The sequence below is a fragment of the Equus quagga genome, chromosome 14 (genome assembly GCF_021613505.1).
Source record: "Equus quagga isolate Etosha38 chromosome 14, UCLA_HA_Equagga_1.0, whole genome shotgun sequence".
Taxonomy (NCBI): domain Eukaryota; kingdom Metazoa; phylum Chordata; class Mammalia; order Perissodactyla; family Equidae; genus Equus; species Equus quagga.
The window spans coordinates 19,542,462-19,556,343 of NC_060280.1; the positions used below are offsets into that span (position 1 = coordinate 19,542,462).

Sequence of the window (13,882 nt, forward strand, 5' to 3'; positions counted from 1 at the left end):
GGGCTGCCGAAGCAGAATGTGCGAACTTAACCACTCGGCCATGGGGCTGGCCCCTAAAACGTTTCTTTTTTAAAACAGCTTCATTGAAGTAAATTTACATACATAAAATTCACCTATTGAAACTATAAAATTCAATGATTTTTAGTGAATTTATAGAGTTATGCAACCATCACCACAGTCCAGTTTTAGAACATTTCTATCACCCCAAAAAGTTTATGTCCATAATGTATCTTTTAATCATTTACCTTTTTTTTTTGGCAGGGAAAGATATAGTTGTATATCCTAGTTGTAAGTCATTCTAGTTCTTCTATGTGGGCTGCCGCTACAGCATGGTAACTGACAGACAGGTGGTGTGGTTCTGAGACTCGGAAGTGAACCAAGGCCACTGAAGCAGTAAGCGCTGAACTTTAACCACCAGGCCATCAGGGCTGGTTCTCTCTCCCTCTCTCTCTCTCTCTTTTTTTTTTTTTTTTGCTGAGGAAGATTTGCCCTGAGCTAACATCCACTGCCAATCTTCCTCTTTTTTATGTGAGCTGCCACCCCAGCATGGCCACTGACAGATGAGTGGTGTAGGTCCTCGCCCAGGAACCAGACCTGGGCAACCCAAGCTGAGTGCGCTAAACTTAAGCACTAGGCCCACTGGGGCTGGCCCTGGTTCTCTTTTAATCATTTAATTAAACTTTGTTTTTCCTTTTCAGTAATTCATTTTAAAATTTCCTGGGGTGATGATCCTTTGTTTTACAACATTGGATATGATTTGGAATGTTAGGAGAGCATCTCAAACTTAATATAGTATTGATCCTCCCTTTTTTTTTCCTGCTTTTTCTCCTCAAGTTTCCCCCAGTACATAGTTGTATATTTTAGCTGTGGATCCTTCTAGTTGTGGCATGTGGGATGCCACCTCAACATGGTCTGACGAGCAGTACCATGTCTGCATTCAAGATCTGAACCAGCAAAACCCTGGGCCGCCAAAGTGGAGCGCAGGAACGTAACCACTCGGCCATGGGGCCGGCCCCTGATCCTCTCTTTTAAAGTGTAGCTATTCTCCTCTTCATTCAAGGCTGCTGTGAATCTGGAGAGTGAGATGTAGGAGATCCTGAACGTTGTGCCAGTGAGCTGCTTGCTTTTCCTCCTTCTTTTTCTCTTCACACTGTGATAACCATAATTAGTGGAGTCTTAAGAACAATCAATAAGTTGGAGAAGATGAGCAAGCTTCTGCTCTCCCTCCAGAAGATGGCTGGTGGAGATGAACAGTAGCTACATTACAAAGGCTGCAGACCGCCTTGAGAGCAGTGCGAGTAGAAGGCGGGTGGCCTCCCCGTATTTACTAACACACATCTCGGACAGGCGTTCACTCCTCATTTGGCTGATTGTCACCAGGGCTGATCAGAGGGTATGTGCGTCTTGTTCTACCCACAGCCCGTGGCAAGCATCCATACCTGCAGTGGAGTAGACGGCAGCAGAAGGATCCACACCTGCGAGAGGACAGATGGTAGCAGTGCCGCCACATGGTCCAGAATGTGATAATATCATAGGATGCTCCGTTGCTGTGGTTTTGCATTTCTTTGCATCTTCCCTCAGTTCTACTCACTACTTTCTTGTCTCAGATATAAGGTTGTCCATAGTTAGTGCTCCAGAATGGGAAATGTCACACTGAAATGTACAGTGTAAATAAAAATTATTTTCTCTGGGCCTGTTCCTCCAAAATGAGAGCATTATTTTGTTTTTCTGTTTTATATACCAGTTACTGTTAATATACAACCTCATTTATATTTTTATTTTCAAAATCAATAATTCTCCAGTCAAAAGATGGTTCTCTTCGATCTCTAACAGGAAAGAAAGGAGAGCAGATACACAGCACAATCAAAATAGGGCCCTAGGGGAGTAGGGAGGAAGGGCTTCTGTGCCTTCCCCACTGTGCCAGCTCCTGGCGGGGTGTCAGCACTCCCAGACTGGCAGTGGGGAAAGTGTGTTCGCAGGAGGAAGTCACCACCTGGTCATCCTCAGAATTCTTCCTGGGCAGGTGGTCTCCCTCCCGCCAGAAAGGACCCTTGTGACTCAACTTGCAGAGGATGACCGTCTAGCCAGAGCATCTTTGTGCTCCAGAAATCCAAACTCAGGGTCCGGAAAGAACAGGAACCTGAGAGAATCTCTGTAAAAGGTGGAAATGTCAGTGGGTCATATGATACTGGTGCCCTTGTGAGGGCTACCAGTGTGGATGGAGGCCTTTTGGTGCCTTTTTGTGAACTAATCTCTGAGTGGAAGATCTGGGTCTCTGTTTCCTAGGGGCCTACTGGTCTGACTTCTCTGTAGTGTGACTTCTCCCTTACTCTTGAAGGAGGTAATTTCCAGTGCCAATGAATGGATGGGGACACGGAGAACTGGAGCAGGGACTGGGTTTCCCTTTCAGTAGGTACTTCCTTCAGAAGCCCTCCTGGTCCCTGGGCCAGACTGGGCTGGGTCAATGGCTCTGAGCTCTCAAGGCTAGGATACCTTATATTATTTGTTTCCTGTTGCCGCTATAATAAATTACCACAAATTTATAGTTTAAAACAACACAAATTTGTTCTATTACACTCCTGGAAGTCAGAAGTCAGAAATTAGTTTCACTGTTTTAAAGGTATCAACAGGGCTGTTTTCTTCTGGAAACTCTAAGGGGAAAAACCATTTCCTTGCCTTTTTCAGCTTCTAGTGGCCGCCTGCATTCCTTGGCTTTTGGCCCCTTCCTCCATCTTTGAGGCACATCAGTCAGTCTCTGCTTCTGTCACCACAGCACCTTCTCCTCTGTCTCCTCCTGCATCCCTCTTATGAGGATCACATCAGGCCCACCCACGTCATCCAGGATAGTCTCCCCATCTCGGGATCCTTCATTTAATGACATCTGTCATATAATCCCTCCAGCCATAGAATATAACAGTCATGGATTCTGGGGATTAGGACATGGACATATTTGGGGAGCCATTATTCAGCCTACCACACTGTGTGACCAGTCCATCCCAGGGGTCCCCAGAGCAGCCCACCCAGAACCCTCCCACGCAGTGCTGAGGTTTGGAGGAGCCTGAGATAGCAGGACTCTCCCATAATTTATCTAAATGGTCCTTCATTAGGCTGTTTTCAGACTTTTGTTGTTATGAGCAACGCTGCAAAGAGTATCCTTGACATCATTTCTCCACAGTGAGTATTTCCTTGAGATGAGCTATCATGAGTAGATTGCTGAGTCAAAGGATATGTCCACTTTAACCTGATTTCCCTACATCCTTCCCAACAACGGGATCAACCGTTTTGATTTATCAGTCTGATAGGCGAAAAATGGGATCTCAGGATAGCTTTTTTAAAACTTTGTTTTGAAATAATTTCCATATAGTTTTTTTCCCTTTTTTTTTTTGAGGAAGATTAGCTGTGAGCTAACTGCTGCCAATCCTCCTCTTTTTGCTGAGGAAGGCTGGCCCTGAGCTCACATCCGTGCCCACCTTCCTCTACTTTATATGTGGGATGCCTACTACAGCATGGCGTGCGAAGCAGTGCCGCGTCCACACCTGGGATCCGAACCGGCAAACCCCGGGCCACTGAAGCAGAATGTGCGCACTTCACTGCTGTGCCACCGGGCTGGCCCCATTTCCATATAGTTTTAATGTTAATTTCTCTTATTACAAGTAAGGTTATACATCTTTTCATATGTTTAAAATGCCATTTCCCTTTCTTTCTTTTTGTTTTTAAGATTTTATTTTTCCTTTTTCTCCCCAAAGCCCCCTGGTACCTTGTTGTGTATTTTTAGTTGTGGGTCCTTCTAGTTGTGGCATGTGGGACGCTGCCTCAGCATGGCCTGATGAGGGGTGTCACGTCTGTGCCCAGGATCTGAACCGGTGAAACCCTGGGCCGCCGAAGTGCAGCGCGCGAACTTAACTACTCGGCCACAGGGCTGGCCCGCCATTTCCCTTTCTTTCCTGTGATTTATTGGTCCCTCATGCAAAACACTGTATCTGAAGTCATAGTCAACAGTGGCAATCAGGCAAAAAAGTGGTGTCATAGGACTAAAAAACGCCCCCTCTCCCCCAAGGGTGATGATAGGGACAGAGAATTCAAGGACAGGCAGAGAGAGAGGTGAGTCTGTGGGAATAAGACCCCTGCTCCCCAGCTGGGTTTCAAAAGCAGGAAGAGTCCGTTGGAATTCTGCTGGGTTAACTGCAGCCGCAGATTGCAAGTCTGGGAGCCAGGAGAGGGGACCAAGGCAGATTCAATCCTCAGGAACAAGATCCAAGCCCATTTATTAGACTTGGATCCCAGGGCAGGACAGTAAAGAGCATATATCTCAGCAGTTGCTGTCTGAGAACACGGGATAGGAGCGACTGACCCCTTGTTGCGTCCAGTCATGGTCGACACTGGGGCCCTAGACCAGGCTCTGCCTTTGGGTGAGCAGGTGACTTTTCTTGTGGGGACAGAGGAAGGCGGCCCTAAAGATCTTCTGGGACTGTAGAGTGTGATGCAGAATGCCAAATACTGCCAACAGCCTGCCCATCCATTAGGATTGGGCTTGACAGTGTTGAAGGTTGCTAGGAATAAGTGGCTGGGCCTTGGGACTCTAGACCTGGCAGAGATTTGCCCTGTAAGTGTGTGTGTGTGTGGATAATACTTAGTCCTCAGCATCTTCCAGTTACAAGGACTGCACCTGGCATCTCAGGACTGAATCTGAGATGCCCTCAGAAGTATTTGCTTGGTCAACACTAGTTATAAGGCAAAAGTGCTTGTTAGATTGGGCAAGGAGACAAACTCGTCTCCCAGGTCTGCTGCGGGCGTTTCCTTAGTGTCATCCCAGCAGCCCAAGGAGGCAGCCAGAGTCCTTCTCTTCCCATCACTCACCCTGTTTTCTCCCAGCATGAAATGATTTCCTTCAAGCTTAGGGAAAAGATTGCCCCAGTCCAGGTACAGCTGGTTGATTTGTTCTGGAAGGAGGTGGTGGATTGCTCCCTGAACCTCCATAGTGCCTCCTGTGGTGGCTGAGCCCCAGGCCCACAGAGTGCCTTTCCTTCGTTAACTAGTTCCTTTCTGTTTGACTTTGAAATACCCACAAGGTTTCCCCAGCTTCACATTAGTCAAGACCACCTTTGCAGAAAAGAATTGTCCGCTTTTCTGTGGTCCCTGATTTTTCTGCGTAAGAGAACATTAAGCGATTTCAGGATGTTAGATGAGCCCTAAGGCGGTGGGGGAAATTGCTTGCCTGATCAGTTTTATCTGGTAAAGGATCTGGTGAGTGTAAGAGCTGCTCCCAACTGGGATCAATTGCCCTCCCCAGGGCCCTCTTTAGCACAAAAGCCCTGTCGCTGGCTTGGAGCTGAAGGTTCCTATTTAAAAAGATAAGGCACCCCTCGGGGCAGTAGAGATTTTACCTCTTTGCTTTTTCTGTAGAAATTGCAGAATTCGCCTGGAAGGCACTGGGACTGAGTCTGTAACGCAGATTAGAGCTGTTTTCACATCCCTTTCTTAGGCTGTGGGGTTTTTGGACAGATTGTGAAGGTGCTCAGGCTGGTGGAGAGCTTTTGAATATTTTATTTATTTCCTTTTTCTCCCCAAAGTCCCCCAGTACATAGTTGTATATACTAGTTGTGGGTCCTTCTAGCTGTGGCATGTGGGACGCCGCCCCAGCATGGCCGGATGAGCAGTGCCATGTCGGCGCCCAGCATTTGAACCCGCGAAACCCTGGGCCGCCGTAGTGGAGTGCACGAACTCAATCACTCAGCCACGGGCTGGCACCATGGGGAGCTTTTGGATGCCTCCTGTGCGTCCAGGGAAACCCTGCAGAGGTGAGGCAAACTAGGGAGAAACTTGGGATTCACATTAGGGCAGGAATCCCATTTTCTTTCACTTGAATGCAGAAAAATGAAAAGAAAAATCTTTTGCCAGATAATTTTCACTTTAACTATTCATGCAGTCATCCTGAATCTTGAGCGTTCTTTTCTCTCAGCGTGACTTTCTGCCCTTCAGTTGTCGCCGGTGCTCCGGAAGCACAATGAAACTCCTGCACAGAGAATTGAGGATTCTCTGTACCTCTCAAGCCAGGTGAGTTTAGAGCTGGAGGGAACAGCTGGGGGCACCTGCTGCTCTGCGAGGCCTCCAGGAGTTACTGGGAATCTGAAGTTCCCAGTTGTCCTAAGGGAACCCATGATGGAAAAGAAGCAGAGATGACACAGTCTCAAATCACGTCACACCTCTTATGTGGCAGCGAAAAGAAAAGGGCCAACTGAGGAGCCTTCCTCACAGGGCCCGCTACGTAATCCGTGGGGGCCCAGTGCAAAAAGAAGATGCGGGGTCGCTTGGTCAAAAAGCAGGAAAAAAGTGCGGTACACATAAAGCCAGACACGAAAGGACAAAAACTGAATGAGTCCACCTATGTGAGGGACCCGGAGTCAGCAGATTCGTAGAAAGAGAAAGTAGAAGGGCGGTCGCCAGAGGCTGGCGGTAGGGGAGAGGGGGTGTTACTGTTTAATGGGTGTAGTTTCGTGTGGGAAGATGAAGGGGTTCTGGAGATGGGTGGTGGTGAGGTCTGCGCACCAATGTGAATGCGTTTAGTGACACTGCGCTGTACACTCAACAATGGGTAAAATGGTAAGTTTTATGTTATATATATTTTACCTCCCTTCTTCCTCCGCCCCACGCAAAGGAATACATAAGCTTTTTCCTTCTTTTGCAGTCTCTGTCTTCCACTTGTCCTGGTGTTTTTTTATTTCCCTGGAGCTGGCTAGAAGGGACGAAAGAGAGCCAGGCTCAGGAAGGTGGCAGCAGGGAGAGGGTCCCCAGGCGCAGAGCCTGTGGAAAGAGCCTTCCAGGGCTGGGAGCTCACAGGTGCCTGGGGCGGGTGCTCTCTTGGGCCTGCCAGCTGCCGGCTTCCCCTTCCCACAGGCCTGCCACCCCAGCCCACAGCAAACGGGCGACTCCCAGGTATCTTCAACACTCGGAGCTGGGAGCACTCGGTAGGGGGATGGGCAAGAGGCTCTCCCAGTCTAGACTCAGCTAAAGCCGGCCACTCACCAGGAGCACCATGGTGCTGCCAGCCTGGGGTGAGGATGGCTGCCACCATGCCCCTCTCCACGGGTGCCTGCGCCCGACACCCGCCATCCTGCATGGGCACCCAGGCCCCTGCCAAAGGCGGAGGGAGCAGCCGCGGTTGCGTGGGGGGCGGGGGGGGGGGGGGGGGGAGCAGGCAGGGGAGTGGCAGCAGAACCCATCCAGGGAGGCTGCAGGCGCTGGGCTGTGTAAGTCCCGGCCCCAGGCCCCCGTGCCTGTTCCACCGTTCCGTGAGACTTCACTTAGAGAACGCAGATTCCAAGATAACATTAAGAACTTCAAGACGGCAGCCACGGTGCGTCAAATCCCAAGTGCGGGCCCTTCCGGGCGCAGGATCTTATTCGAGGGCATTCGTCATACAGCCCTGAAGCCAGCCCTCTTCCTCAGGCAAAAGAGGGCATGTGGCTGGAGTATTCTTTGGAAGATCCCCTCGTCCCTAAAGGAGGCCTAACTCAGTATGGACAGTGCTTACCGCAGAGTGGGCTGAGGCAGCCTTTCCCGCTCCCCTGTGCTCCCCTTCCCTCCAGGGCAGCAGACTTCAGCTGTGCCCTTTCTTTTCCACCCTCCCACTCCCCGCTCTGCTGGGGTCTGCCAATAGTTGACTGATCGACAGTCTTACTTGAGCCAGAAAATACTGGACTGTACACTCCTTGGGATGAGCATGGAATCCAGTTCATCTCAGCGCTGAGTGTGTGGTTTCCCGTTACCAAGTCCCAGGGCGGCCATACAGGAAGGCAGCATGAGATTGTGCAAAGTTAGTTTGTCCCTGATGGCCTGGGTGGGGGGAGGGGGGCAGGGAGGGGTCTGACCCTCTGGGCAGTTGCCACCTACAGAGGGTTAAGGAAACCCCGTCCTTCTCCTACTCTACATCCTAAATCCTTAGGAGGGCCGACTGTAGGCAGTGTACTTTGTAGTGGCCTCAAGTTGTGTCTGGGATAGAGTGCAGGTGTTTTTCTTGGACTGAAAGGTTTGCCTTGAGCGTTGTCTGGATCATATTGCAGACAGCTATGCTCCAAACAGCTCCATTTGCTAAGCATACTCTTGTCTCATCAAGCGCCTTTTGGGGACTTTTCAACTTCAGAGGGCTCCGTTCTGCATCTTGCCCTGTGAGGAAACACCACACCAGCTTTACTAGCAACTGTCAGCACATCAGCTGGTGTCTTCCCGTGGGGGAAATATGCCAGCTGCCTAGGCTCCTGAGGCCCCATTCCCAGGAAGGCAGCTAGGGGACAAAACAGCCCCTCTGCCCTTTTCTCTGGTGCCAGTAGGAATGCATTTTCTTTTGAGTTGAGGAATTATCAGGCGCACCAGCACAGTCCAGCTGAGCCCTGCCCAATCCAGCTGGCAAAGGAGCTGGGACGAGGGAGAAACACCCCAGAACCTGAGCAAAGGCAGACGTACGGAGCCCAGGGAGGCTGACAGCTCAGGTCTGGGGCCTGGGAAGCACTGCAGGCCTGGCTAGCCCCAGCGGAGCAGGACTGGGAGGCCAGAGCACCACCCTGTGACTTCGCAGATTCTGTCCTTCTTCCCTCCCTCCATTCCCGCCCCCTTCTGAGCCTCAGCTGGGAGTTCTGCGTGTGCTTAAACATCTCTGTCAAGAACGAAGGCTGGATCTGTGCGTGACCATGACCTTTCCTAACCTTCTATAGCTGTGAAGAGCTTTGAAGGGAAAGCAACCACCCCCTGCCCAACCCTGAAGGGTTTCCCATTTCAAATGACTAAGTCTTGACCTTTCTAGCAAGACTTCAAAGAAACTGATCAAAGATAACATTTATATTAAATAAAACAGCACAACATTTTTTCCTTTTTACTGTAAAGCTTGAAATGAAAACCAGCCACACTTCAGCTCTGCCAACAAAGCACGGTGAACGATAGTGAAAGAGCGGTTGCCGCAGGACAACCCTTCACTCCACCCCCTTTATTTTTGGGGGCTTTGGTGGACTCTACGCTGAATTTCTGACATCAGAGGTGGTTTTTCAAGTGCTCAGGTCTCTAGGCAATCAGAAATCACCAAAGCTCATCTGGATAATCTCTGCCACAAATTATCATCTGAGAAGGCAGTTGTGGTGTGGCCGAAAGACACAGTGGACTCGGGAGAAGCCAAGTCCGGGTTCTCAGTCTGTGCCCTGCCTCTTCACAGCTGTGAGGCCGGGGCAAGACACTTAACCTCTTTGGACCCTCAGTTTGCTCCTGTACAAATGGAGATAAATCCCATATATCTCACAAAATTGTTATGAGTACATAAAAATGTACGGAAAAGTACTTATTCTGTGCTTGGCACATAATATACTCAGTATATGTGTGCTGGGTTATAATCTATTACATTTGTGGTATTTTCTGCAACACTTTTCGCCACCCCATACCAATTTAATAAAACAAATATAAAGGTAACATTTTAAAAATTGCTGTATTCAAAATTAATAATAAACTTTAGGGTAAATAAGCTTTAAAACAAAAGTACACAAGCAAAAATAAATAATTTACACCATCCCGCTAGCCTAATTTTCAGAGTAAAGCCATTTCCGATTACAGCACTCTTATCCCGGGCTCCAGCCTGTGGTCAAACTTTGATAGTTCATTATTTTTAAAAAACAGTAACAAAAAACTGAACACTAAGTAATAAAATCTTTAACAAAAACAAAGCACTGAATTTAACTTTTTAATTTTAAATAACCAAACTTTGTGATTTTATACATAATCCAATGTAATGCTAATATAATTAGCACTTTAGCTTGAAGAGTGGGTATTCAACAGGGATGGAAAACTATAATGAATAGTCTTCAAACTGTGAGATACAAATAAAAATGGAAAAGGATACAGTAGAACAAAAACTGCAGACACTCTACCAACTGGGGGAAATATCTGAAGGCTTCACATCCTTTGTTATCCATGATGGCTTTTGGAATTATGATTGTTTGACGTATAGAACCTTTGACATTTTAGATACAGCCTTTATTTTTTTTTTCACAGTAAGTTAAAAATCCATCATAAGACTCCGTAAGACATCACTGGTCTTGCATGTAGACTCTAGGAGTTTGCGATTTGATAAAAGAGTAACACGAAAATTTACTATATTGCCCCAATTTCATACTTCCTTGTACACAATGAATCAGTTTGGGAATCTATTCCAAGGATTATATACACAAAAGTGTTAAGAATAAAATGTTCTCCACTCTTGCATAAGAATGTGTACAGTGTTTCAGGAACGGAAAGCTTCTAATTTTCCTGGGCCCGGGCTTCACGGATCTCTGCTGCCTGCAGGTGAAAGGCTCCTCTTGCGCTATTGCCCCGCTGCTCTGAGGATTAATCATCCAAGCCTGGCGTTTCTCCTTGTTGGATCCTGGATGCTATTCTGATGGCTTCTTCCAGAGATGGCTGTTCTCCAAGCTGAAACAGGAACGTGCACAAAGCCAAGTTAATGTCAAAGAAACATCATACGCCAGAAGTAAAATTTCTCTCTGTAATTCTGACACCGGGGCTTGTTAAGATGCTGCTGTTGATCTAGTCAGTAAGAGGGCAAAAACAAATTCCTGCAGGGGAGAAGAATGCAGTTTCCTTGTTTAGGATTTTGATAAATCTTCACACATGCAAGGGACAGAGATGCTCATCTTTTCCAATGGAGATATTTAGAACGCTTCCTGAGCCTTTGGCGTCTATGCCCATAGACTAAACTAAAACCAATCGCTGGCATTTTCCAGCATGTGTTCTAACCCTTTTCCAGGTAAACACATGAAAAACAACTCTCTGCAAAGAAAGGTAATCTGCAGCGAGCACTCGATTCTTGCTCGAATCCAGTGACTTCCTGGAGAATGGTATGTTTTGGTCTTCTGACCTTCCCCACTGGAAAACAGGGCTGCGCAGTGATTCTGAGAGGACTAATTTAGGGTCTATGTTTACACAGGTTCATTTCCAAGGAGCAGCTCTTAAGAGTTTTATAGAATCCTGCCTAATTAGACTTTTCTTTTGAGAGTAAAGATGGTTGGCCGGGTGCACACAAGGATATATACCAGAGCTTTATTTGTCTTGTTATAAATTCCCCTAGAATATGCAAAGATAGTAGAGAACAAAGTGTTGGTCTCTTTGAGTCCATCTCAACTCCAGCAATTTCCTTAAAGTGGCTAAGTGACACAGATCCTTCTGTGCCCTGCCTCCGGTAAGGGTTATGCATAAAGCACAGTGTGCGAGCTTGAGAGCTAGGGGTAGGGCTGTAGTCAACTGAGGACAGCGGCCCTGGTACTCACTTGAACTGCAATCTGGGTGCCATTGGATGTTGCCACTAAGGTCAGAGGTCTGGTTTCTGTGGTTACTAAGTGATGGCTGTGCTGTTGGTGTCCCATTTCTGATGAGGCAGTATGGAACGCTGCCAAGTCCTGAGCCACAATTGCAACCTTAAAAAAATAAAATACACAGAAGAATTAAAACTATGATTTAAGTAGGTTAAAATCCATTTAATGCAAGGGATTGTCTTCACATTCAAAAAGAAATACTCCCCTGACCATAGACTTGTAGAAGCCGAAAGCTGGAGGAGACCTTATATATTGTCTATTCTGGATTCTTCTTTTTTATTTGAGGAAGCTGAGGCTCAGGAAAAATGGACTTATCTAAGGTTATGAAGGGAGCCAATGGCCAAACAGGGTGGAGGACCCTGGACAAGTGGAGCTGCTACAGCAGGCTCCATCAGCCAGGGGAGACATGACTGCCTAGGTTCTATTACCCCTAAGTGGCTGCCTGGGAAGTTACGCATGTGAACTAATTCATATCTCAAATGTCTACTTATCTTCAAGTTTGGAACAGTGGTAGATAACATACTCTTTTCTCCTGTTTACCTGTTGCATTTAAAACTAGATTTCCATTTAACCAGGAAAATTGAAAGGACCAGTAGCATTACTGATAAATGGCAACATATCTTGTTATACTCATTTTCCATTTTAGATTCCAGGAAATCTATATGAATCTATTTTGTTCCTGAAGCATCTAGCCAGAGTGGTTAAAATGCTTTTGTAGCTCTTAAACCACAAATATAGCTTTTTCTAGACAGAATAATAATTGGAGTCCAAAAAGGAAAAGAGACACAGAATGATGCAGAATAAAAACTTTTTGATGAAATAATAGCTGAGCTTTTCCTAAATCTGGTAAAAAACAAAAAACAAAAAAACCAAACCAAAATACGTTAATATATGATGTTTTATAATGTTGTATGTCTTACAATTATATATAAGAAGGCTAGAGGATAAATACAAAGAAAACCACATCATAATCAAATTGCTAAAAAGCAAATATAAAGAAAAAATCTAGAAAACAGCCAGAGGAGAAGTGATGTATTATATACAGGGGAACAGTGATATGAAGATGGCTGCCTTCTCATCAGACACAATGAAGGACAGAGACAATTTAAAGTGCTGAAAGAAAAAAAATAACTGCCAACCAAAAATTCTGTATCTAGCAATAATATCCTTCAAAACAAAAATACTTTTCAAAAACAAAGGCAAAATAGTATATTTTCACATAAATAAAAATAGAGAATTTGTCACTGTAGATCTGCACTACAAATAATGCTAAAGCATAAGCTTCAGGCCAAAGGGCTGATTCCATATGGAAACGCAAATCTACAGCAAGGAATGAAAGGCACTGGTAATGATAAATTAGTGGATAAGTATAAAGTATTCTTTCCCATCCTCCTATAACTTACATAAAAGATTAAAAGTTTAATGCTAAAATATAATATTACATTATGGGGGTTATAACATATGCAGATGTAAAATATATCACAATTGCACAAAGAATGGGGGCATGCATGAAAATATACTGTTTCAAGGTTCTGAGGCTTTATGTAAAGTAGGACAATATTAAGTCTAAGTAGACTGCAGTAACTTGAGGATGCATATTGTAATCTCTGGAGCAACCACAAAAAAATAACACAGAAGGGCACAGTTAGGAAGTCATTTGAGGAATTAAAATGAAATATGTATGCACCTAATAAGAGAGCTTTAAAATACTGGAAGTAAAAAAACTAACAGAGGGGCCAGCCAGGTGGTGCAGCCGTTAAGTTTGCATGTTCTGCTTTGGCGGCCTGGGGTTCACGGGTTCAGATCCTGGGTGCAGACATGGCACCACTTAGCAAGCCATGTTGTGGCAGGCATCCCACATATAAAGTAGAGGAACATGGGCACGGATGTTAGCTCAGGGCCAGTCTTCCTCAGCAAGAGGAGGAGGACTGGCAGCAGATGTTAGCTCAGGGCTAATCTTCCTCAAAAAAAAAAAAAAAAAACCACCCAAAAACCAACCAAACAAAAAAAACTAACAGAACTCAAAGAGAGACATGATACAAATCCACAATCATGGCTGGAGATGTTAATTCCTTTTTTCTTAGTAACTGATAGAACAAAGATACGAAAAATTAATAAGGCTGTAAGATATTTGGACAACACTGTCAACCACTTTAACCTATTTTATATTATAGCACACTACACCCAACAAGTGCAGAATACACATTCGTTTCAAATAAATATGGAATACAACAGGAATCAATGAAATACACATGGAAAACAAGTCTCAAATTTGAAAAAAAACCTTACAGAACATGTTCTATGACCATAACAGAATTAAATTAAAAATAAAGAACAATAAGATATCTAGAAAAGTAGAAGATATTAAAAATTAAGCCATGTAAGTCTAAATAATCTATGGGTAAAAGAAGAAATGAGAGAAACTAGAAAATATTTCAAATTGACAGAAAATTTTAAAATAATGTATCAAAATTTGTGAATTGAAGCTAAAGCAATTCTTAGAGGGAAATTTATAGCTTTAAATGCTTATATTAGAA

General features: G+C 45.4%; 1 protein-coding gene across 7 annotated transcripts in view; it reads right to left on the reverse strand.

Moving 5' to 3' along the window:
* Positions 1-8,953: 8,953 nt before the first annotated feature.
* Positions 8,954-13,882, reverse strand: part of ZNF143 (zinc finger protein 143) — a 62,498-nt gene continuing 57,569 nt past the window's right edge. For 2 of the 7 annotated variants that reach the window (XM_046638465.1, XM_046638466.1), the window contains exons 15-16: positions 11,301-11,447; positions 8,958-10,446 (exon numbers count right to left, since the gene is read on the reverse strand). In XM_046638465.1, coding sequence (XP_046494421.1) covers positions 10,363-10,446; positions 11,301-11,447 — 231 coding nt within the window. In that variant the 3' untranslated portion in view covers positions 8,958-10,362. Of the gene's footprint in view, positions 10,447-11,300; positions 11,448-13,882 lie in introns of all 7 variants that reach the window. The other 5 variants (XM_046638463.1, XM_046638462.1, XM_046638468.1 and 2 more) reach the window with 5 other exon arrangements.